The sequence below is a fragment of the Bufo gargarizans genome, chromosome 5 (assembly GCF_014858855.1).
Source record: "Bufo gargarizans isolate SCDJY-AF-19 chromosome 5, ASM1485885v1, whole genome shotgun sequence".
NCBI classification, from domain to species: domain Eukaryota; kingdom Metazoa; phylum Chordata; class Amphibia; order Anura; family Bufonidae; genus Bufo; species Bufo gargarizans.
The window spans coordinates 316,557,594-316,584,399 of record NC_058084.1 but is presented as its reverse complement, the minus strand read 5'-3'; the positions used below and the strand labels follow the sequence as shown (position 1 = coordinate 316,584,399).

At 42.8% G+C, this 26,806-nt stretch overlaps 1 protein-coding gene across 2 annotated transcripts in view; it reads right to left on the bottom strand.

The window, feature by feature from the left end:
* Positions 1–5,177: 5,177 nt before the first annotated feature.
* LOC122938968 (proto-oncogene Mas-like) overlaps positions 5,178–26,806 on the bottom strand; it is a 70,612-nt gene continuing 48,983 nt past the window's right edge. The window contains exons 2-3 of one of the 2 annotated variants that reach the window (XM_044294861.1): positions 7,584–7,688; positions 5,178–6,262 (exon numbers count right to left, since the gene is read on the bottom strand). In XM_044294861.1, the coding sequence (XP_044150796.1) occupies positions 5,250–6,188 (939 nt within the window). In that variant the 5' untranslated portion in view covers positions 6,189–6,262; positions 7,584–7,688 and the 3' untranslated portion in view covers positions 5,178–5,249. The remainder of the gene's footprint in view (positions 6,263–7,583; positions 7,689–26,806) is intronic. The other variant, XM_044294863.1, reaches the window with a different exon arrangement.

The following is a 26,806-nucleotide window of genomic DNA, read 5'->3' as shown; positions in this document are numbered from 1 at the left end:
AATGTGTTGTGTGCCACTTGTGCAGGGGGTGGGAGACTAGGGGCCCACCTTGCTCAGGAGCCCATCGGGGGATTTACCTGTACCTCTGTGGGCCAGTCCGAGCCTGAAAGGGAGTATATGATCACTTAGTGCAGACTTTTGGTTCTGTGGTTTTACAGAGACGAAAACAGGAAATAGACACCCTACTCAACTGGTCAGATACCTGGAGGTGGCCATTGCTATGTCAGTGTATGTATGTAGACAAATAGTCTAAAGCAGCAAATAGGGAACCTTAGAGCATGCTCTAAGCCGAGGGAGGCTTGGTTTTGAATAAGGGTGTATGCAATACCCCGGAACGGCATTACCATTTCTGCACTCTGCCACTGTCTCTAATGGTCTAACATTAATGCCACCTCTGTATTTTTGTCCAGATCCTTCAACACTGTACATTTTTATTATTGTTATGCAACTGTTATGTTCATGTAATATGCCTGGTTCACCAGCAGATGGCAGCGCATATGGCAGAGCTATACGTAGAATGGAACTCACCATTCCATTCTCCCCTCCCCCTTTGGTCAGAGGTGGGCCAGTCCTGCTTACTACCAGAAGGGAGGGGTGGCAGTTCTAGATTATTCTATTATTATTGTTTTCTGCACTATTTATTATTAGATGGCAAAATTAAAAGCATGGTAGGAAAGCTACTAGAGCCCTATTACGTGGTTGTGATTGTGTAAAGTTTAAAATCCAGCTGACAGGCTCCCTTTAATGGTTGTTTGGTATAGCCGTGGTAATCTCTAATATATTAACCGCTTGCCGTCACAATAATGCAGAAAGGCGTCAGTGCGGCGGCTCTCTCGGGTTACACGTACGCCGAAAGGCGTCATATCGGCGCGCTGCTTGGAAGTTATACTACAGCCTGCCAGCGATGAGCATTCGCTGGCAGGCTGTAGATGTTAAAATAATCGTATCAGAAAGGTATATCAGATGCTGTTTTGTTAACAGCGTCTGATATACCTGCTACCTGGTCCTCTGGTGGTCCCTTTTGCTTGGAGCGACCACCAGAGGACACAGGCAGCTCTGTAAGTAGCACCAATCACCACTACACTACACTATAACCCACCTGTCACTTATTAACCCCTTATTAACCCCTGATCCCCCCCATATAGACTCCCTGATCACCTCCCGTCATTGATCACCCCTCTGTAAGGCTCCATTCAGAGGTCTGTATGTGTTTTGCGGATCCATGGATCCGCAAAACACAGACATCGGCAATGTGCTTTCCGCATTTTGCGGATCCGCACATTGCCAGAACTATATAGAAAATGCCTTTTCTTGTCCGCAATTGCAGACAAGAATAGGACATGTTCTATATTTTGCAGAATGGAAGTGCGGACCCGGAAGTGCAGATCCACAATTCCGGATCCGAGCGGAACAAAGTCTGTCCCCATAGAAAAGAATGGGTCTGCAATTCCGTTCCGCAAAATGCGGAACAGAATTGCAGACGTGTGAATGGGGCCTAAGGGTCCCTTATCACCGCCAGTTAGTTAGCTACTTTTTTCACACTTTTTCCACAAGTGAGCGGAAATTGTTTTTGTTTTTTTTTAAATGGCAATGATAAATAGATAAAGTCAATATAATTACATAACAGCAGCATAAAAATTACATATAAATGAAACACATTAATAGCAGCAATAGGTATAGCATAAGATACTCATCAAGGTGCAAAAATGTGGATGACCGCAATTCATATGTCTGGTTGATAGCAGCATTAGGTACAACGTTTAAGACTACAGTCAATTGATAATCAAGATGCAAAATATGGTAAACCGCAATACATTTATTTTTAATGGATAGCCCTCTTGAATAATCGCATGCCTGGATAACACTCTTGAATAATCGCACTCTTAAATAATCGCACTCTTGAATAATCGCAGTTCCGTATATTGCTGCTGCTGACTTTCAGCAGCGCATAAGTGAGTGTCACAAGTCCTTGAAAAAGACAAAGAGGACAAAGAGGCACAGTGCGGTATTGTACTGAGGTGGCGTCCCACCTATTGACGCAACTGTGTCGATGTTACCTCAATCCAGCCAGTGTCCTCTTGTCCTTGTGGGGGCTTGGAAAGTTCACAATGAGCCAGATATCAGCTGAATATGAGCTCACGTAGCTTGTTGGAGCTTCGTATAATCAGAGCTTTCTCCAGTAATCGCCAGTCTTTAACACAGCCGTTTCAACTTCAGAATCCAGGAAAACTACCGTCCCAGCATGCCGGTGCAGGGTATAAACCATACGCATTTCAGGGATATTAGAATGGCCCCTTCCTCAGTGGACTCAGTGAAGGTCCCCATGGGTTTTCTACAGAGCCAGTTTCCAGGTCTCTCAGGTGGTTGAAAATGGCTATTAACCAATCTGTCCCTCAAATTGCGCCCCTTTCTGAATGTAATCTGGGGGTATGATCCTAGAACCTTATCTAAGTCTGGGTCCGCTTTTAGAATATCCCAGTGTCTGGATAGGACTTGTTTTATTGCTTGATGTCCGCTGTCGAAGGTACCAATAATTCGAATATTATTCTGGCCTATGGCATTTGCTGTTCTCTGTTTTTTGGGGATGAGGAGTTGTCCTGTTTTTCATTGCACGCGATTTCATAGGCCGTGCGTAAAATTCCATCGGGGTAGCCTCTCTCCCTGAACCTCACTCTCAGATCTAATGCCTGTTTTTTAAACTTTTTCATTGTGGAGCAATTGCTCAAAAGTCTAAAGTATTGGCCCTTGGGAATTCCTTTGCGTAGAGGAAACGGATGTGCACTGCACCAGACGCCCCGACGATATACCTTTTGTCCCTGAAGAACCATAATTCTTTGTGGTGAAACGCATCGGTCATCTGCACTTTAGGAAGGACTATTTGTCAGGGCTTGACAGCAATAGACCCAAGGTTCCAGCGGCTGGGGGTCGCCCTTTTAAGGGCGGGTGGCCGGAATACCGCCTGTTAGGGTTCTCCCAGCTCTCATGAATTAGCTTATATAGGGAAAGAACCTAGGCCGAGCAGCCCACAGTAACACATTGTCTAAGCAACCCCTCTGACAAACTACTGCTTGACATACATGGGACTAGAGCTGCCAGTCATACCTGACACCCTTCCAACAAAGCAGTGCATCAACAGCATTGTTTTAATTTAGTGTCACAATATCTTAAAAATTATATGAAATAAATGTTATGTTTTAAATAACTACAATAAGGTACACTCAGTTCAACAGTGATATTTAAAGACACCTCTAAGTAATTATACACTGTGCCACGACTACCGTACCTCTGACCCTGAGTATATAGTTATTATTGATGAGTATCTTATGCTATACCTATTGCTGCTATTAATGTGTTTCATTTATATGTGATTTTTATGCTGCTGTTATGTAATTATATTGACTTTATCTATTTATCATTGCCATTTTAGGGAGTAAAATCTCCATTAAATAGTTCTCATTTGATTGCATATCTGAGTGCCTGGTCTTATTGTTTTGTTATTTATTTCTCTTTTGTGACTGGGTGGGTCACAAAGACTAAGGCCTCTTTCACACGGGCGTCATATTTTTTGCCCGGATAAGATGCGGGTGCATTGCGGGAAAATGCGCAATTTTTCTGCGCGAGTGCAAAACATTGTCATGCGTTTTGCACTCACGTGAGAAAAATCGCGCATGTTTGGTACCCAAACCCGAACTTTTTCACAGAAGTTCGGGCTTGGGATTGATGTTCTGAAGATTGTATTATTTTCCCTTATAACATGGTTATAAGGGAAAATAATAGCATTCTGAATACAGAATGCAGAGTATAATAGGGCTGGAAGGGTTAAAAAATAAAATAAAAAAAAGTTAACTCACCTTCTCTTGATCGCGTAGTTCCCGGTCTCTTTACTTCTTGAATGAGCTGTGGGCTAAATGACCTGTGGTGATGTCAGATCACATGCTCCAATCACATGCTCCATCACCGTGGTGATGGAGCATGTGATCTGATGTCACCACAGGTCCTTTAGCCCACAGCTCATTCAAGAAGTAAAGAGACCGGGAACTACGCGATCAAGAGGAGAAGGTGAGCTAACATTTTTTTTTATTTTTTTTTAACCCTTCCAGCCCTATTATACTCTGCATTCTGTATTCAGAATGCTATTATTTTCCCTTATAACCATGTTATAAGGGAAAATAATACAGTGAATAGACTGTCACCTAGCAACCATGCGTGAAAATCGCATAGCATCCGCACTTGCTTGCGGATGCTATGCGATTTTCACGCACCCCATTCACTTCTATGGGGTCTGCGTCGCGTGAAAATCACACAATATAGAGCATGCTGCGATTTTCACTCAACGCACAAGTGATGCGTGAAAATCAACGCTCATGTGCACAGCCCCATAGAAATGAATGGGTCAGGATTCAGTGCGGGTGCAATACGTTCACCGCACGCATCGCACCCGCACGTAAAACTCGCCCGTGTGAAAGGGGCCTAAGAGCACCTTATCCTAATTATCCAGCTGTAGTGATCCACAGACACCTTGTTTGAACTTACTAAATGCCACTTTGTTCCATTGGCAAAGCTCTCATCTCTCGGGAGGCTCCCAACGGACCAGAAGTGCCTCAGTGGTCACATGCACCATTACAGCTTTTCACTGTCCTCAGCCTCCTGTTGTATATGGATGGTACAGTGGTTCCATATTTTGTGCATACCATATAATAATAATGTTAATCAGATAAGGATGGCTCTACTGAATATAAGGAAGTCTGGTTAGGTGCACAATCTGATATAAACCCCCGTTTACCAGATAAAATGTATTGGATAATTAAATTAAGCGAGTGCCAATCTAATTATCCAATACATATAATAATAATGTCAAAAAGCCACGGAGTCAAAAATTCCAAACCTGGGAATTTTTGGTTGCAGTTCACAAATTACATGCATGGACTTCAATGAATGACATGTTCAACTGTAACTCTCTTGCACACGTGTGCAATTTTTCCTCTGTCTACTAGATGTTGCAAATCCTAAATCAGAGAAACCTCACAGCCATAAAATAGTTGCACAACATCACATTGCAGCCAAATTGCAAACACTTTTTTGTTCCACCACTTGTATCTGACTCCCACTGGTGCCATGTAGCCCTAACCTAAGGAGGATGTTCAGAAAGTGAATCAAAAGAACACCAAGGGATGCCATTTTTGTGATAAATACAACTTTAATAAAAAAAATTATCTAACTGGTCACCCCTTTACATTATCTCATTTACTTTATATACTATCTGTTTTACATTTGGTTATATCTCTGTTCCCTTCTCTTTCAGGTTTATAGAATTTTGCTTTCCATTTAATTTCAGCAATAATATAAAAGTAGGGGATAATAGTACAATTAAGCACTGTGCCGTAGATACTGGCAAAGAACAGAGCAAGTGTTTGGATGTCTTTCGACAATAAATTGAAGTACAATAGAAGCCATAAAAAGTTAACTGGAACAACAGATACGATAAAAGCAATAACTGCTAAGATGATGAAAGCATAAAGTTCTGTAGAGACCTGTTGGTTGAATTTCTTCTTTATACGGATGATAAGAATTAAACACGAAGTCACCATGATCGGTAGGCAGACGATGATAGCTAAAGCAAATGTTACCAGCTGAATTGCTGTGCATCCTGAAGTAGGAGTCACGAAAGCTTCTGGTGTGCACGTAAAGTTTTCAGAGAGGCTGACCAAGCAGCCAACTAACCAAAGAATAACACACATGATTATAGACAAAGTCTTAGGGCGATGGCACTCATGCCAAACAGGGAACGTGACGGAGATACATCTTTCCAAGCTGATGGCTGTGAGGATGAATATTCCTGAATAGAATGTGCTGTCATAAATAATTTCTATAAGTATGTACAAGGAATCCTTCCCTGGAAAATCAGGATGTGTACTGGTTAATGTGTGGATACTAAGACTCAGTACACTCACAGTAGATAGTAAGAAGATGAAGTAAGCCACCGCCAAATTGATGCTGTAAGTAGTAAATTTGTTCTTCTGAATCTTGAAGCACAGGTACCACAGCACGATAGAGTTTCCCACCAAGCCTATCAGACACAGAAGTAAAGCAATGGCAGCTGCAATTGTAAAATGTATATAAGCAAATTGTGAGTGACCATCAATATCTTCAGCATTAAGGTCAGTTGTCCCTGTGTTGTTAAGTGCCATTTTTTTTTATGTTTTTTTTTCAATATCAGTTATAGTCCTCTGTCATCTTCAAAACTCAATATCTTCTTATTCACCTAGTATGAAGAATAAAATACCATAAGTTCAAAGATGAAATATCAGTACCTCAAATAAAACAAGTGACAAGCAACAGAAAATAATAATGTTCTAGAATTGACACTTGAACTTTTTATAATTGCTTCTGTATGCAGACAGGTAAGTGACCCTTTGAGCCAAATCTGAAATTCCCACTTTGTGGAGGGTCACTTTAATAGGGTTCACATAATAAGATGTCAATGAGTAAATCTTTTGATACTGCTCAACAGGAGCAGCACTGTAGTAGCAAGGAAATGCAACTTGAATGTCAATGGGGCTGTGTACTTTTTTACTTTTGTCGCCCAAGCTACACAGACCAGCTCGTTGGCAAGGTGTACGGCTCTCACCAATCAGCTAGTGGTGACCTATTCTAAGGCATAGAAAAAAATTGGTTAAGCCGTTCTCCAAGTCCCAATCTAGGGACAGTTGCCAGTAGGAAAATAGATAAATCGGTGCTCGCGGATGGGGATCCTGGCTGGGGGTCCCATAGGTATACAAATAAATAGAAAATCCACAGTACTCCTCAGTTCTGATGAAAAAGCTGGTTACTTTATAGGTAACAGCAGCATAGGGATAGCAACGTTTCAACCATCTCTGGTCTTTCTCAAGCTTGAGAAAGACCAGAGATGGTTGAAACGTTGCTATCCCTATGCTGCTGTTTCCAATAAAGTAACCAGCTTTTTCATCAGAACTGAGGAGTACTGTGGATTTTCTATTTATTTCTATTCTAAGGATAGGCCATTACTTGAGAACAACTTTAAGTGGGGCTCAATCAGTGCATTGAGGTCTGTCTTACAACAGATCAGCCATAGCTCTGTGGCTTTCATTATAAACATAAGCCATGACGCAGATATAAACTTAGTTCATACTGTCTTGGCAACTCCTGTGCAAGAATAACATTTACACAGCAATAGTTTAGTAATGAAGAGAAGAGACAAACAAAACATTGTGCATATTACATGTTAAGATATTTAAAGGGATCAAAAACATACGCTATGTGTTTAGATGTGCCTGCCCACTGATATCTATATTAATAACATATCTATCTGCTATGCAGTGTTGAAAATTGTAGCAGGATTCGGTATTTCTCACTTTGCAAAAAAAATATTCTGATGTAAATCAGTCACACATATGCTAAACAGGAACTGCTTTGTCATGTAATTGACCTATAGTAACCTACTGAATGAAGCATGTGTTTGGTAGTATACTGTAAAAGCAGATATTGCATATCAAAAGTAAAAGAAGACCAAGTAAGAAAAATAAGTCATACTACTAAATAGAGGGAGAAAAAGAGAAACAAACCAGAGTCAGTCGTCTTCCTTGGATTTGCTTAGAGGATACTGATTCTGTCTTAGGCTGCCTTAAATAGTCTGTAATGACAGTACGTGCAGTATAGCTTTGTATAACCTGTAATTAACCAATCACATAATGATGTCAAGTCCCACATTTACACAACAATCTATGTCTTTTATTATCCCAGCAAGATATTAATAGTACAATATTTCGTAATCCATAATAATCTTCCTCAATTAAAATGTATAAATCTAAAAATATATCTGCCACCTTCAAGGAAAGATTACTCATCAGTAGTTCCTATGTAAATAAAAAGAAATAACCTAGTTAGAAAAAAATAATAATAAAAAAGTTTACCTGATGTTACAATACTACTATTTTTTTTGTATTGAAAATGTAAAAAAATAGATATTCAATTATCACAAAGCACAGGAGAAGAAGTAAACCCCACCATGTGGTTGTCAGATACGGCTTTGGTCTAAGACAGATGCCAGAGATTGATGGATTTTGCTTTTTCAAATCAAAATGCCCATCATGGTGGTATGGACTACGTATGTTGGTAATCCCCAAGTCATGTCACTTGAGTAACCCGTACCTACCACCAGATAGTATACAGATAGTATACAAATGCAAGTAGAGATGAACAAATCCATTCTTCACTAATCCAATTTGTTAGAAATTTGTCAAAAGTTTCAAATTTTGTGATCTGGCCACCATTTTACAAATTAGAAGGAAAAGAAGACATCTGATACTAAACTAGATAATTTGTGGCCCAATTTTTTTATTTAAAAAGAAGAATCTGTTTTTACACAGGATGGATGTTACCACTGGCTACTATGCATTTACCTATAGACATATACTGTATATCGCTGTAATTTTGACATTACTAATGCTGATTTGGTATAAATGAGCTCGAAAGGATTTGTACACAATCTTAGGAGAACTCAGAGTTTCATACACAACTTTTCAGGGCATCTAGAGCACTTGACTGGGACCAAATTTATTCAGATCAAATCGAATATACCAACCAATTTGACCAAATCAGACCCAAAACGAGTTATAGGAAATTTGCTCGTCTCTATATGCAAGTTTAAGAATCTTGAGGCACAAGCATGGTGTTTCAGATTTGAAGTCAGAGTAGACAGAGTTCAATTAGATATAGTCAGGACAGGTTACGGAACAGTCTAGATAAAATCTAAATATGTATAAAAAAGAATAATCACACCTTCACTAACAGGCACCTTGGGCTCTATCCAGGTGAAAGTGGGAAAGACAATCAGACATTCCCAGGCATTAGATGAGCAGAGAACTATGTGATCACACTGCCACTTTAAGAAAAATGGTTCAGTCCTTCTGCACCTCTATAGCCGCCAACACATGGTCAAGTACATGTCTTATTTAAGAATCCTACTACGATACAGCTGGAGACTGTGCATGACAAAATTACAAATGAACAGGGTTGTCATGATGCTGTGGCCCGCATAGGCTTAGGCTACAGCCTAGAAAGAGCAGTCTAGCGATCTCTGAAATGACACCATTCAGGTAGTAGGTGTGCCATGTGGCAGTCTGTATAGGAATACTCTGGAGTCATCACCTGCCATTTGATTTGCCATGAGGACCACAAACATACACAAGGATTAGAGGTTGTCCTCATCTCCAGAGGATAGGTCATCAGTAAAAAAAAAAATCTTGAACAAACCCATTAAGAGTAGCTTTGAACCCTCTTGGCATTCTCTCAGTCATCTTCATGAGTGGCCTGAAATGGTTTTCATTTAACAGGTAAGCCTTGTCAAAAGTTAATTTGTAGACTTTCTTGCCTTCATAATGTGAAACCATTAATAGTGCTGTGCAGAAGTAGGATTGATACACATAACTATACAAATTTGTCTCGCAGTTTCTGTATGTGTGTGGATTATAAGCGTGTCAAAAATCCTGTAGTTAAAATATTCTCACCGAATGTCATATAAAGCAAGAAGGCATTGTTCCTATTAAAATGTGGAGTTACCAATTCATAAATTATAATAGATACATCCTTATTAGTGTTGGGCGCGAATATTCGAATCGCAAATTTTAATCGTGAATGTCGCCACCATGAGAATTCGCGAAGATTTAAAATATAGTGCTATATATTTGTATTCACGAATATTCGAGATTTTATTTTCATCAGTAACCTCCCTTCTTGCTTGTGGGCCAATGAGAAGGCTGCAATGTCTTTGTCTGAGCTTAGCAACATCCCTAGTAACCAATAGGAAAGTTGTCAGCCTCCTCAGCAGCCATTTTCAGATTTTTTTTTTCTCCAGTTCTGAGAGAGACAACAGTGTCAATGCTGTGTCATTACATTAGATAGTTAGATAGCTTATATATATATAAAATACAGCTAGTTAGGGGGAGATAGTCAGTGTAGGTTATATCCTGATATAGTGTAGCTGATAGGTTCTGCTGTCCATACATACATGCTACAGACATAGTGCTGTGATGTCACAAGTTCACATCAATACTTAGTGCACCAATCAGTAATATGTAGTCAAACCTGCTAAAATGTGAAGTTGTACGTATTGAGACAAAATATGAGCATCATTAGCATCATTAATTGCCTATTTGCGCAATTGCGAATATATTGGAGCACTCTATCTGCATATAAAGCTATTGTAATGTTCTGCTGTGCCAACCATTTTCTCCAGTCTCAGGAAACTTCTAGTAGCTTGAAAAATGTAGCAACAGTGACCCACGCCTGTATTGCATGCGCAATACGCACATATTACATTGCTAATTTTCACGATCAAGAAAATAATCGCAAATTCTCAAATTGCCCCTGCCGCTCATCACTAATCCTTATACATATGCATTATTGAAGGATTACTGGCTTTACGTCTTGCTGTTGATCAGCCCAATGGCATTTACATTTTCCAATGAGTCATAGAATAATTGTAACATAACAGTTAATAAATGCATTCATTTTTGGAGCACTGGAAACTTGTGTCTTATTCCTTCCCTAATTAACTTCCTCGTTTAATTATGCAATAGCGTATTAAGGTCATTTCCTGCTATTATAAGAAACCTGGGTCATTGTCAGACATTATTCACACTATTGTTCTTTTCAAATCAGGTCACAATTTATTTATTTTTACTTAAAATGTATGAATACCTTTAAGGGGTTGAGCAGCAATATTAATGACTAGAGTTGAGCGAACACCTGGATGTTCAGGTTCGAGAAGTTCGGCCGAACTTTCCGAAAATGTTCGGGATCCAAACTCGACCCGAACTTCGCCCCGAACCCCATTGAAGTCAATGGGGACCCTGAAATCTTCGGCACTAAAAAGTCTGTAAAATAGCCCAGGAAAGGGCTAGAGGGCTGCAAAAGGCAGCAAAATGTAGGTAAATCCCCTACAAACAATGTGGATAGGGAAATGAATAAAAAAAAAAAAAAATAAATTAACCAATATCAATTGGAGAGAGGTCCCATAGCAGAGAATCAGGCTTCATGTCACCCACGACTGTAACAGGCCACTGTGAGATATTTAGGCCCCGGCGCCCAGACAGAGGAGAGAGGTCCAATAGCTGAGAATCAGGCTTCATGTCATAGCAGAGAATGAGGCTTCATGTCACCCAACACTGGAACAGGCCACTGTCAGATATTTTTAGGCCCTGGCACCCAGACAGAGGAGAGAGGTCCCATAGCAGAGAATCAGGCTTCATGTCACCCACCACTGGAACAGGCCACTGTCATATATTTTTAGGCCCCGGCACCCAGACAGAGGAGAGAGGTCCCATAGCAGAGAATCAGGCTTCATGTCATAGCAGAGAATCAGGCTTCATGTCACCCACCACTGGAACAGGCCACTGTCAGATATTTTTAGGCCCCGGCACCCAGACAGAGGAGAGAGGTCCCATAGCAGAGAATCAGGCTTCATGTCACCCACCACTGGAACAGGCCACTGTCAGATATTTTTAGGCCCCGGCACCCAGACAGAGGAGAGAGGTCCCATAGCAGAGAATCAGGCTTCATGTCACCCACCACTAGAACAGGCCACTGTCAGATATTTTTAGGCCCCGGCACCCAGACAGAGGAGAGAGGTCCCATAGCAGAGAATCAGGCTTCATGTCACCCACCACTGGAACAGGCCACTGTCAGATATTTTTAGGCCCCGGCACCCAGACAGAGGAGAGAGGTCCCATAGCAGAGAATCAAGCTTTATGTCATAGCAGAGAATCAGGCTTCATGTCACCCACCACTGGAACATGCCACTGTTAGATATTTTTAGGCCCCGCCACCTAGACAGAGGAGAGGTTTATTCAACTTTGGGTTGCCCCGCAATATAATGGTAAAATTAAAAAAAGAGGATTGAATGAAGAAGTGCCCTGGAGTACAAGAATATATGGTTAAGGGGAGGTAGTTATACATTTCTAATCTGCACAAGGGAAGGACAGGTCCTGTGGGATCCATGCCTGGTTCATTTTTATGAATGTCAGCTTGTCCACATTGGCTGTAGACAGGCGGCTGCGTTTGTCTGTAATGACACCCCCTGCCGTGCTGAATACACGTTCAGACAAAACGCTGGCAGGACAGCACCTCCAAGGCATAAAAGGCTAGCTCTGGCCAGGTGGACAATTTGGAGACCCAGAAGTTGAATGGGGCCAAACCATCAGTCAGTACGTGGAGGGGTGTGCACACGTACTGTTCCACCATGTTAGTGAAATGTTGCCTCGTGCTAACACGTTCCGTATGAGGTGGCGGTGCTGTGTGGCGTGGTGACAAAACTTTTCCACATCTCTGCCATGCTAACCCTGCCCTCAGAGGAGCTGGCCGTAACACAGCTGCATTGGCGACCTCTTGCTCCTCCTCTGCCTTCACCTTGTGCTTCCACTTATTCCCCTGTGACATTTGGGAATGCTCTCAGTAGCACATCTACCAACGTGCGCTTGTACTCGTGCATCTTCCTATCACGCTCCAGTGCAGGAAGTAAGGTGGGCACATTGTCTTTGTACCGGGGATCCAGCAGGGTGGCAACCCACACGTTAAAATGTGGGCAACTCTGCTGTCGTTGCGCAGGCACTGCAGCATGTAGTCGCTCATGTGTGCCAGGCTGCCCAGAGGTAAGGACAAGCTGTCCTCTGTGGGAGGCGTATCGTCATCATCCTCCGTTTCCCCCCATCCACGCACCAGTGATGGGCCCGAGCTGCGTTGGGTGCCACCTCGCTGTGAACATGCTTCAGCCTTATCCTCCTCCACCTCCTCTTTATCCTCGTCCTCCTCGTCCTCGAGTAGTAGGCCCTGGCTGGCCACATTTGTACCTGGCCTCTGCTGTTGCAAAAAACCTTCCTCTGAGTCACTTCTAAGAGACTGGCCTGAAAGTACAAAAAATGACCCCTCTTCCTCCTCTTCCTGGGCCACCTCCTCTTCCATCATCGCCCTAAGTGCTTTCTCAAGGAGACATTGAAGTGGTATTGTAACGCTGATAATGGCATACAGGGCACACAGGTCTCACATGGAGGCCCAGTGTCACGGCCACGGTTATGGCCGTGACTCCTTGGGAGCCGCATACAGTTGCCCGCGGTTTGTGTTGTTGCTTCAACCGCAGCTTGAGGCATGATGTTGTTTGCCTCAAGTGCGGTTGCCGCGGACAACAGGTATGTGTGCGGTTCCCTTGGAGTTTGTGTGTGTGTATGTATGCACTGTTGTTTGTCTGTGTGCACTCTGTGTATTGTGTGGTGCGCACTGACACCTTTCCTGCACTGTGGTTGCCCGTGGCAACGTTTGGTGATGTGTACATGTGGTGGCAGTGTTCCGGCCTTTGGGCTGACTCCCAGGACACTGTTGCCACCCATGTCATTGCCAGCGGTAACAGCCACAGTGTGTTCTAGTGTTGGACACTTTCTCTTTATGTTGGTGTTTCCCTTCCCTGGTGCTGGAAGGGTTAACTCCCTTCCCAGTGTGTGTGAGTCACTGGGTGTGTCTGACCATTGGGTGTGGTCTCTTAGGCCTATAAAGCCTCTCTCTTTGGCATGGCTCAGTAGGTTGCTTCAGTCATGCTTTGCTGTAGCAGCCTCCTGTGATTTCCATCTTCTTGTAAGGGCACCCTTCCGGTCATAAGTTCTATTACCGTGATGTGTTGTTGATGTCCTATGTCTTTGCTTTTTAGTGCGGCTATGGATGTCCTGGTTCCTGAGTGTTCGTATGTGTGTGCTGTTTCTCTTATGTTGTGTGGACAGCGTTTTCTGAGCACGGGTTCCAGTCAGCAAGGCTGAGACAGGTTTGTGTGGAACTGTTTGGTTCACCTGTCTTATCCATAGTCCTGTTTATGTTCCCCATCTTCATGCTGCTTGGCCAGTGAGACTCCTGCTCCTCCGTGCCTAGGAGGAGTGGGTTGTCTTACTCTGTTCTCTAGTTCAGGGCCGACTTGAGGGCTTGTAGGGACTATAAGGTTCCAGCGTATGAGCCCTCCTATCACCAAGGTTGGCTCATACAGACAGGAGACAGGGTCAGCGTTAGGGACGCAATAGGAGGTGACCTGCTCCCTAATTCTGTGGTCCTGGCCGAGTATCATCCGGACATCTCTCAGCATCACACGGCTGAGGGTTTCCCCCATCCTCAGCCGTGACACCCAGTCATTGGTGGCGAAGTGGTGCTGTTCCGCAGTGTGACTGACCCGTGCGTGCTGCAGCTGAAACGCCACTATGGCCTGTTGCTGCTCGCACAGTCTGTCCAGCATGTGCAAGGTGGAGTTCCACCTGGTAGGCACGTCGCATATGAGGCGGCGAGCGAGAAGGCCAAAGTTACGCTGTAGCGCAGACGGGCGGCAGCAGCAGGATGTGAACGCCGGAAGCGCGCACAGATGGCCCGCACTTTATGCAGCAGCTCTGGCATGTCGGGGTAATTGTGAATGAACTTCTGCAACACCAAATTCAGCACATGCGCCAGGCAAGGGATGTGTGTCAAACCGGCTAGTCCCAGAGCTGCGACGAGATTTCGCCCATTATCGCACACCACCAGGCCGGGCTTGAGACTCACCGGCAGAAACCACTCGTCGGTCTGTTGTTCAATACACCGCCACAACTCCTGCGTGGTGTGGGGCCTGTCCCCCAAACATATGAGTTTCAGAATGGCCTGCTGACATTTACCCTGGGCTGTGCTGAAGTTGGTGGTGAAGGTGTGGGGCTGACTGGATGAGCAGGTGGAAGAAGATGAGGAGGAAGCCGAGTAGGAGGAGGAGGCTACAGGAGGCAAAGAATGTTGCCAATGCGATCCTTGACGGCAGAAGAACGTGCGCCAAAGAACTCTCTGCCTGGGGCCCAGCCGCCACTACATTTACCCAGTGTGCAGTTAGGGAGATATAGCATCCCTGGCCGTGCTTACTGGTCCACTTATTTGTGGTTAGGTGGACCTTGCCACAGATGGCGTTGCGCAGTGCACACTTGATTTTATCGGATACTTGGTTGTGCAGGGAAGGCACGGCTCTCTTGGAGAAGTAGTGGCGGCTGGGAACAACATACTGTGGGACAGCAAGCGACATGAGCTGTTTGAAGCTGTCTGTGTCCACCAGCCTGAATGACAGCATTTCATAGGCCAGTAGTTTAGAAATGCTGGCATTCAGGGCCAGGGATCGAGGGTGGCTAGGTGGGAATTTACGCTTTCTCTCAAATGTTTTTGAAATGGAGAGCTGAACGCTGCAGTGTGACATGGTGGAGATGCTTGGTGACGGAGGTGGTGGTGTTGGTGGTACATCCTCTGTTTGCTGGGCGGCAGGTGCCAACGTTCCTCCAGAGGCGGAGGAAGAGGCCGAGGCGGCAGCAGCAGAAGAGGTAGCAAGGGGAGCCTGAGTGAGTTCCTTGTTTTTAAGGTGTTTACTCCACTGCAGTCCATGCAGATGCCAGGTCATGCAGGTTGTGCTAAGGTTCAGAACGTTAATGCCTCGCTTCAGGCTCTAATGGCACAGCGTTCAAACCACTTGGGTCTTGTCATCAGCACATTGTTTGAAGAACTGCCACGCCAAGGAACTCCTTGAAGCTGCCTTTGGGTTGCTCGGTCCCAGGTGGCGGTGGCCAGTAGCAGGCGAACTCTCTTGGCAGCGGGTGTTCTGCTTTTGCCCCCTGCTCCCTCTTTTGCTACTCTGTTGGCTTGGTCTCACCACTGCCTCTTCCTCTGAACTCTGAAAGTCAGTGGCACGACCTTCATTCCATGTGGGGTCTATGACCTCATCGTCCCCTGCATCGTCTTGCACCCAGTCTTCCTCCCTGACCTCTTGTTCAGTCTGCACACTGCAGAAAGAGTTGGCACCTTTGTTTCGTCATCATCAGAGACGTGCTGAGGTGGTATTCCCATGTCCTCATCATCAGGAAACATAAGTCGTTGTGCGTCAGTGCATTCTATGTCTTCCACCGCTGGGGAAGGGCTAGGTGGATGCCCTTGGGAAACCCTGCCAGCAGAGTCTTCAAACAGCATAAGAGACTGCTGCATAACTTGAGGCTCAGACAGTTTCCCTGATATGCATGGGGGTGATGTGACAGACTGATGGGCTTGGTTTTCAGGCGCCATCTGTGCTCTTTCTGCAGAAGACTGGGTGGGAGATAATGTGAATGTGCTGGATCCACTGTCGGCCACCCAATTGACTAATGCCCGTACCTGCTTAGGCCTTACCATCCTTAGAACGGCATTGGGCCCCACCAAATATCGCTGTAAATTCTGGCGGCTACTGGGACCTGAGGTAGTTGGTTCAATAGGACGTGTAGCTGTGGCAGAATGGCCACATCCTCTCCCAGCACCGGAGGGTCCACTAACACCACCACGACCATGTCCGCGTCCCTTACTAGATGTTTTCCTCATTGTTACCGTTCACCACAATAAGAAAAAAATTATTTGGCCCAATGTCTTGAATTCAAATTCAGGCCTATTTTTACAGGCACCTAACACTATCTGCCTATCTATTTAAGTACCGTATTACACTAATACAGGCACAGCAGTAACCACAGATTCAGGGGAATATAAATTGTAGGCCTAGTATTTAGGCCCTGGATGAAAGGTATCCTTTTACGGACAGAATTAGACTTGGAGATGCACGGTAGCGTGTGAAGTTATTGAGGATGACCCTATCAGCACTTGAATTTGCACCTTAAATGTAATATACCCTTTTACGGACAGAAATACACTATAGTGCGTGCAAATTTAAAGGCTTATTTTTTCAGCAATTGTAATTTAACAGTTTGTGTAACATAACCTTTTACGGACAGATTTTAAACTTGACCTGCAACAGCAGAAACCACTGATTTAGGGTATTGCTATTTTGGCAATTGAATTTCACCCCAGAAAAAAATATATCCTTTGCCAGACAGCAGACAGTATTACAATTGGCTAGCCACAGCTGAAACACCAGATTTAGGGTATTACTAATTTGGCAATTGTATTTCACCCCTCAATAAAATAGCAAGCACAGCCAAGCCCCTGATGTAGGATATAGCAAAAAAAAACAAAAAAAAAAACACACTATTGATGGTTAAATGGACTTGGTGGCAGCTTGTGCTGGCGCACCACAAGACACAAAATAGCCGCCGATCACCCCAGAAAAAAGTGACAGAAAAACGCTCTGGGCAGCCCGAAAACACTGATCAATTAACTAGCAGAAGTTGAATGATTCACAGCTGTAGATCGATCACTTCATTAAGTGTTTTTGCTGAGTAAATCCCAGCCTAATCTCGCCCTAACAGCAGCTGCATCCTATCCCTACACTGATCAGAGCAGAGTGACGTGCGGCGCTACATGATTCCAGCTTAAATAGAGGCTGGGTCACATGCTGCACTGGCCAATCACAGAAATGCCAATAGTAGGCATGGCTGTGATGGCCTCTTGGGGCAAGTAGCATGACGCTTGTTGATTGGCTGCTCTGCAGCCTTTCAAAAAGCGCCAAGAAAGCGCCGAACACTGAACCCGAACCCGAACTTTTACGTAAATGTTCGGGTTCGGGTCCGTGTCACGAACACCACAAAATTCGGTACGAACCCGGACTATACAGTTCGGGTTCGCTCATCCCTATTAATGACATATCAAGTGAATGGGACGAGCAGCTGTAATTACACTGTGCCCTCTCTACAAGAGAGACAACACAGGTAATTATGAAGAAGAGTTAACCCCCGTCAACCTAATATTGATGACCTTTTCTTAGGATAGGTCATCAATACTGTATTTCTGCACAACCCCTACTGCCCAGAAGCCTAAAATACAGTGCAGTCGAGGCTCCATCCCCAAAGCTAAACTTATAAATCCATGAGGTATTCAGCCTACCTGCATACTCAGGTCCCCAGCAGTGGTTGTCATGGTCTACATGATCTGTGACTCTGTTCATGCTCTTAAAGTTCCGGCCACACTGAGACTTTTTGTAGTGCAACTGATTGATTTTAACTATTTAGACAAAGAACCACAAGATTACATACAATTCAGTGTATATCCATTGGACTGCAACTTTTTCCCAATTCTTAAAGTTGTCTGTTTTTTGTATGAGAGCTACAGAAACAGCATAGCATAGCTAATTCATCAGTTTTTGTATTTTCAACCACCCCTAGCTCCTGCATCAACCACAATGATGTAACTGGTCGGACCAGTTTCTATTTGATATTTATGACATATTCTTTGAATATACCATAAATATTTGATACTTCTTTAAGTGCTAACAAAACACACAGGAAAGTGGGATAACAATGTAAGAGCTGATTCTACACATGGGAGACATGATGCTCAGAAGCTGCTGTAGGTAGAAATACTTTTCTAGCTTTGCTCCTTAAACTGCTATTTATCTGTTGAATTTGTGTAGAATGTTAAATGATGGCCAGGGGTCACTTTATGTAAGAGAGGATGTGACATGAGATCCTATGCAGTAGTCCCATGGGTGTTTTTTTACAGCGGTGTACTGCACTGATTAAGAAAGATATTCTCCCCTTAAGCAGAATTAATAAAAAATTAAAATAAAAACCCTGTGATAACCCTTAAAGGGAACCTGTCCCCTGGAAAAGACAATTTACACTAATCACAGTACCTTAAAGTATCTCTCATAGTGTGCCCAAAGATGTATTCATATCTTCTTTCTGCGTTGTGCTGTCTCATAAAATCAACTTATAAAACTGTGTTTGGCACCTTTTTGAAGTCGTGCTGAAGTCACGGGGTTGATTCAACCGTCAGATAAGCCCGCCCCTATGCCGCTCCTCCGCATATTGATGGACATTTTTCCCTGTAGCCGGGACCGCGCTCTTCTCGCGCGTGTCCTGCCACAGCATGATCCCGGCTACGGCTCCCTACCTCCCTGGCCACAATGTTAATAAGACCCTCAATCAGACCTCAGATCAGACTCCAATGTTAATAAGTATAGATGGCCTTGCGGTTCGCCCGGTGGTTGTTTTGCGGCACCATATTCTTTTACATTGTGAAGAACTTTGAACCATGACACATTCATCAGGTGATACAGAACAGCCAATTGAGACGTTTCAGCATATGGATACACCCCCTACCTTGTTTTTTATCACTGTGCCAGTGGCTGCTCATGTGCGATACCTGCAGACTTCTGCGGCCATTTGATGAGATCACCAAACTGGTCAGTCACAGCCAGGGCTCTATCAGTGAATTCGTACCTTACGCCTTCTTTATGGAGCGTGCATTGCGTCATGTCATTGATCAAGCCGTCAATGTGCAGGAGCAGGAAGATGAGGAAGTTGCAATGCTCGATAAATTCCCAGGGGTTGGCTGAAGCTGGCTAGCTAAGACCTGTTCTAGGTTGCTAGTATAGCTTATATGTTTATTCAGCTAAACCTGCTAATAACCTTAATACAGTTCCTTTGTTTATGTGTTAAAGACAAAAGCAGACTTATTTACTGTGGCATCATGTTTTGGATGTCATATAACTGTTATATATTTTGTCTTCACAGAAGCAGAAAAAGAGAATATGCCTTTAAGATAAATTTTGTAATAAAAGGTAAGCTCAGTGACACAGCAGAAACAACAGAAAGTATAGTGTTAATCTGTTGTTGCTGGGCAGAAGTCTAGACCAATCATAGCCAGCTTCTCACACAGCAAGAGTTTTCACCCTTCACAGCCAGCCTCACACACAGCCTGTCTAGGAACTCCCCCAGCTCCTGCTGCTAGAATCATTATTCACCAGAGACAGGAGCTGAAGAGACATTCACTCCACTGAGAGCTGAGTTTTATGGGGACAAGAGGCCAATATAGGTAATGAAAACTGTTCTATAATGTTCATATTGATAGTATTGTGTTTAGAACTGTATACTAAACTAGATATATATGTGTTTACTTTCAGTTCCACCAATTGCAAATCCAAATTGTCAGCATACAAATTGCAAATACAAATTGCAAGCTACAATTGAAAATTACAAAGTTCACAATCCAAACTCAAATTCCATATTGTAATCCAAATTGCATACAACCATACTAGATCATACGCAACCAATTTGCAAATAGTTACTGCAAACTGCAAACCCAGTTTGGCCAGTAGAACTGTTAAATCTCAGATATACCTCTCAGAGAGATCATAAAGTGCTTAAAAAAACTTAAATTCACAGTACAGATACTGAAGAGAGAAATATATCCACCATTTTATGTTGAATGACAAGATTAAACAGTTGAACCACCATCTTAATCATACCGCCATTTTGTGATATCTTTTCAACACTTGTTTTGTACATGGACTGTCTGCTGCAGAGTTGGCAGTGTTATATATGAAGAAAAGTTGAAGTTATTAAAGAAGTTATTTGAAGCATTTGGTGTGCTATTTAAACTTACTGTTTCCATAGAACGGCGCTAGAGGAATTACAGTCTGGTTAGACTAATAGTCAAAGATATCAAAATTCTTCTAATTCCACAGCACAAAAGGCACTTCATAGTGCTGCGCCTGCCACAGTGGAACTATAACCCTCAGAGGGCGAAGTTATAGCGCTCCTCAACTTGCACAGTAAAAAGCGCATTAGAGCAGCAGAGCGCCAGCATATACCGCCACGCAGCCACTGTTCCCTGAGCGAGCAAGCAAAGACACCTCAGCGTAGCTAACATAAAGGCCATAGAACGTGTGCATTAGTCAAACTGCAGTTGACTCTTAAAGTGGCAAAACGGCAAAGGCAAGATAGTGTCACTACCAGAGCTTTGAGACGTTCTCACAGCTCTGTGTCTCCACCCCTGTGATGATGTCACTTAGAGTTTGGAGGTGTTCTCACTGTTCTGTTTCTCCGCCCCTGTGATGAGGTCTTTACTCCCATCTGTTCCTCCTGCGTTTGATTTCCCTGCCTTTAAATCACCCCTCCTCCTATTGCAGGGCGTGGATTATATTTCTCTTTTCAGTTGTAGCTCTGCCTTGAGTATCTTCACTTGTTAAGCTATTAGTTCTCTGGTCCTGTGTTCTGTTGCTGCAAGCACTCCGGATATTGCCAGCGGCCCTTGGATCCGTCTTCTCTGCGGCTGCAGCTCCATCAGCTAAGTGTGCAGACATTGTTGTGTACCTGGTGATTTTCTGACTGGATCTGAGGTGGCCACGGTTCCCTCCATATTCTGAGCAGGGCATCGGTGGCCGTGCCCCTTCCACTATTGTAGGGGTTACAGGGCTCATCAGTCTTAGGCACGCGGGCATGCCTCGTTCCACCACATGGATCCGGGCATGTGCTTTAGCAGCATAGGGAGAGTGTTGAGGGTCTGACAGGGGTCACCCTTTCTCTTCCCTAGTTTGGGTCCGGTCAGTAGCTCTTTTTACTGTGTATGCTCTTGTTACCCTTAAACAGCTGTGACAGATAGCCAGAGAAAGAGCACCAACCCTCCTATGATCCCTAGAGAGAGAAAGAGAAGCACTGTGGGAAACCAAAGTCCAGAGCAAGAGTGCCTGCACCGCTATCCATGGAGAGACCACGTACTACAATCAGCTAGTTTCCCGCCACTAGGCCCAAAGCCTGCAGCAACGTATCCAAGACAGCGCATCACAAGTCATCAGAAAGCCTCGCAAGTCTACACTCAGCATTGCAACTCAGCGCAGAGCATTGCAAGTCGGCACAGAGCATTGCAAGTCAGCGCAGATCATCGCATCACATCAAGAAAAGGCAATTCTCCCTTAAGACAGACATTTGTTCCAGCAGCCTTTAGATCGCAGTATCCTGCTCTTCCGAATAAAGTCAGAGCTTTCTTTTTTATTATTTATCATTGCATATAGGCTTTGGCATAAAGAGACATTTTTTGGTGTTCAGAAATAAGAGACTTTGAATAAAAACAAAGGACAGTTTGTAATACACTGACTCTATTTAATTTAAAGTGAAAGTCATTTATTGCCTGCATTTATCGCTGTTACATTTAGGGTGAAAGTCATTAGTTTCTGCATTTGTCAATATTGCATTTAAAGTGAAACGCATCTTATTATTCGTATTAATTGGGATAGCATTGAAAGTAAAATGTCTGAGCCTTGTATTTCCATGCCACTGTTAGAGGATACAAAGATAGATAGAGTAGAGGTAGAAGAGTCTGTTGTAGCATTAGTCTTGCCTCAAAAAAAATATCCCAAAGAGCTGAACTAAGACGTTCATCACGTGCCAGAAAACCGACCGCAAAGATGCTGGAAAATTTGGAGCAAGAAGCAGCACTGAAAGGAAAAAAGTTCACTAGAATGTATGATAAATGGAAATTATACATTAAAGACATATGTAAAAAGCTAAAGCAAGAAAGTATAAAAGGGAACTTGAGTTATATGGAAGAGACGGTAGAAGAATCTGAACCAGATCTTATGGCAGGATATGTCAACCTGCGGTTGTTTACGAGACCTTCCCAGGATATTGTAAGGAACATGGACACATGTACTGCGGTCACTAAAGATTTAGTAAAACTCATGAGAGAACTATCAACTGCAGCAAACTATGATGAAGTTAAAGCAAGAAGTAGAATGAACTGTCTTTTAATGAGAGACTATGCTAGGTCCTTAGGGGGAACCACAATCTCAAGTGTGACTTCCTTTGCTAGCAGAAGTGCCACCCACATATCAGAGTCCTCAAATACTATAGCCAAAACAAAAGGAATTAGCTGAACAACTTACTGTTAAGAAAGCAGAAATTGAGATGGAAGCTGCCGCCGAGGCGCAGTGTCAACTGATGGCTGAAAAGCAAGATGAAATGGATGCATAATGCCATCAAATGGAAGCTGAAATGGAGGCACAGCGCCATCAAATGGAAGCTGAAATGGAGGCACTGTGCCATAAAATGGCAGCTGAATTGAAAAGTCTCGAAAGGCAGAAAGAAGTTAAGATCATAGAAGCCAGACTCAGAGTACATGAGGAGGATATGAGTCAGAGTAGTCATAGGTTCAAATCTGTACTAAGTAAAGAAAAAGACTCCTACTTTCCTTCATATGCTCAGGAGAATGGAAGGAAATCTCCAGCATGTAGTGAAGAAATAAGTTATTATCCTTCCATCCCTGCTCATAAAAACAAAGAGAGGCCTAGTCCAGTGTTAGGAAAAAGGTGTGTAAATTTACCCTCTATCTCTACCAAAAAAAGATAAGGAAAAGGACTCACCTAAATCAGAACTAAGTGAGAAAATAGAACCGGATGATTCTATTCCTAGATGCCACGGCAATGCTCAGGAGAGTGTTACAACTATTGTCCCAACAGAACAACAGAAAACAGTCCTCGCTAGACTTCCCGTGCTGGAACCCACTGTATTTTCAGAAGACATACTGAAGTTCATAGAGTGGAAGGCAAGTTTTGAAATTATCATTGAGCATCATTGCTTCAGTCCAATCAACAAATTATTCTACCTTCAGAGATATGTTGGTGGGGAAGCAAAGAAAGTTCTTGAAGGTAATTTCCATAAAAAAGACGAAGAAGCCTACAAGCAAGCTTGGGAAAAATTAAATGCAAGATATGGTCGTCCTTTCTTAGTACAAAGAGCTTTTAGAAAGAATTTGAATAACTGGGCTAAAATAGGTCCTAAAGAAGACTTCAGACTCCAAGAATACGGTGACTTCCTGCAAGCATGTAGCAATGCCATCCCACACATTCAAGGACTGGAAGTACTTAATGACTATCTAGAAAACCACAGGATGTTAACTAAGCTACCTGAAGAAGTGGCTTTTAGATGGAATTGCTACGTGACTGAACAGTTAGATCTAGACACAAACTTCACAAGTTTTAAAGAGCTCTCTGAGTTCGTCAATAAGGAAGCACGGATAGCATGTAATCCAGTAACATCATCTTATGTCTGATGGTCTCATAAGTCTAGAGTCTACAGAATCTGCAATCAAACTAGTGAAAGAAAGCCAAGAGTTATGCGCAAAAGGAAACCTGCGCCTTCATGAATTCATCTCAAACAACAGAGAGGTACTGAAATCCATCAGTGTCTCTGATCGTGCAGCAACAATGAAGAATGTAGATCTCAATTATGATCATCTTCCAGTTCAGAACGTACTTGGATTAGGATGGAATGTAGAGAACGAACAAGTTCTTCTTTGAAGTATCTATTAAAAGAGAAAGTTGCAACTAGATGAATTATTCTTTCCGCAGTTGCTTCTAAATATGATCCATTAGCCCCAGTAATCCTCAGAGCAAAATAAATACTGCAAGAATTATGCAGACAGAAGTTGGGATGGAATGAGCCCATACTTGAAAGTTTGAGGCCAAGGTGGGAGAGTTGGATAAGAGACTTTCAAAACTTGAGAGAAGTTCGGATACCCAGATGTTTTGTATCTCATGATTTTGGAAAGTACAAGAAAATAGAACTTCATCCTTTTTCAGATGCCAGTAGTTATGGTTATAGTCAGTGCTCCTACATCAGAGTAATAAGAGAAGAAAAATACACTGTGCCCTGGTTATGGGAAAAGCCAGAGTTGCACCTATTAGTATTCAGACAATACCAAGACTTGAACTGACAGCAGCCGTAGTTTCAGCATCAGTAGGCAAGTTTCTGAGAGAAGAATTGGAATTGAAAATAGATGAAGAATATTTTTGGACAGACTTACAAGTTGTCCTAGGATACATAAACAATGAAGCTCAAAGGTTTCATATCTTTGTCGCCAACAGAGTTGCAAAAATTCACGAAATAACAAAAACGGACCATTGGCATCACAATGACACAAAGCATAACCCAGCAGATCATGTTTCAAGAGGCCTAAATGTAACAGAATTGAAAAATTCTAACTGGTTCACCAGTCCAGAGTTCCTTTGGGAAAAGGAAATCACGCCCCGTACAGGTTACACAGAATTGTCTATGGGTGATCCAGAAGTAAAAGTTGTATAAACATTGAGCACTGCTGCCAAGTGTCAGGATGACATACTTTAAAGACTAGCCAGATGTTCAAAAACGTTTGGCAAAGGGAATCAGAAAGAAGGAATTGTTGAATGTAGAAGAATGAAAGCTGAAGAAACAGTCATAAGACTCATTCAACAGAGATTCTACAGTGAAGAGTTGAAGAGATTTAGTCAAGAACCTAAAAGGCTTCCAAACAACCTACCCATTGTACAAGCTTAATCTTGTTCTGCAGGATGGTATACTGAAGGTGGGAGGGAGACTGGAAAATGCATCATTATCTAGCAGAGTGAAGCATCCAGCAATTTTACCCAAAAACTCTACCTTCACAAGATTGATTATTGATCACTACCACAACATAGCCTTGCATCAAGGAAGAAGCTTTATCCAAAGCTGTTTGAGAGAAGGTGGTTACTGGATTGTGAAAGGAAGCAAAGTTATAGCAAAATATATAAGTAAATGTGTAGTTTGCAGAAAGGCACGTAGACCTACAGAAGAACAAAGAATGGCAAATTTACTGGCAGATCGCGTAAACCCATCACCACCATTTCTTTATAGCGGAATGGATTGTTTTGGCCCATTCATAACCAAACAGAACCACAAGGAGTACAAGAGATATGGACTAATATTTACATGTCTGAGCTCCAGAGCAATTCACCTGGAAATGTTAGAAGATATGTCAACTGACGCATTCAACGCCGTAAGATGTTTCTTAGCCATTAGAGGTACCGTCAGAGAGCTTAGATCTGACCAATGATCTAATTTTGTCGGAGCAAAGAATGAATTGAAGAAAGCTCTAAAAGAGATCGATAAAGAAAAAGTAACTGAGCATTTGTTAGAGAAACAGTGTGATTTTTATATGAATGCTCCACATGCAAGCCATACAGGAGGAGTTTGGGAAAGACAAATCAGAACTGTGAGAAATGTGTTAAGTTCAGTGTTAATAAGGAACGCCAGAAGAATAGATGATGCTTCACTTAGGACCCTATTCTTCGAAGTAATGTCTATTGTTAACAGTCGTCCACTTACAGTTAATAACATCAACGATCCAGCAAGTTTGGACGCTTTAACTCCCAACCATCTACTTTAACTTTAGTTGGATTATATACAGCCACCGCCTGGCAAGTTCACCAAAGAGGATTTATATGCTAAAAGGAGTTGGCAAAGAGTTCAATATCTATCAGAACAAATTTGGAATAGATGGAGGAAAGACAACTTAGCCAATCTTATGCTAAGAAGTAAATGGCAAACACCCAGAAGAAATGTCTAAGTTGGTGACATAGTGTATAGCTTATATGTTTATTCAGCTAAACCTGCTAATAACCTTAATACAGTTCCTATGTTTATGTGTTAAAGACAAAAGCAGAGTTATTTACTGTGACATCATGTTTTGGATGTCATATAACTGTTATATATTTTGTGTTCACAGAAGCAGAAAAAGATAATATGCCTTTAAGATTCATTTTGTAATGAAAGGTAAGCTCAGTGACACAGCAGAAACAACAGAAAGTATAGTGTTAATCTGTTGTTGCTGGAGAGAAGTCTAGACCAATCACAGCCAGCTTCTCACACAGCAAGAGTTTTCACTAATCACAGCCAGCCTCACACACCACCTGTGTAGGAATTCCCCCAGCTCCTGCTGCTAGAATCATTATTCACCAGAGACAGGAGCTGAAGAGACATTCACTCCACTGAGAGCTGAGTTTTATGGGGACAAGAGGCCAATATAGGTAATGAAAACTGTTATAATGTTCATATTGTTAGCATTGTGTTTAGAACTGTATACTGAACTAGATATATACAGTATGTGTTTACTTACAGTTCCACCAATTGCAAATTCAAATTGCCAGCATACAAATTGCAAGCTACAATTGCAAACTACAAAGTTCACAATCCAAACTCAAATTCCATATTGTAATCCAAATTGCATACAACCATACCAGATCATACTCTGCAAATAGTTACTGCAAACC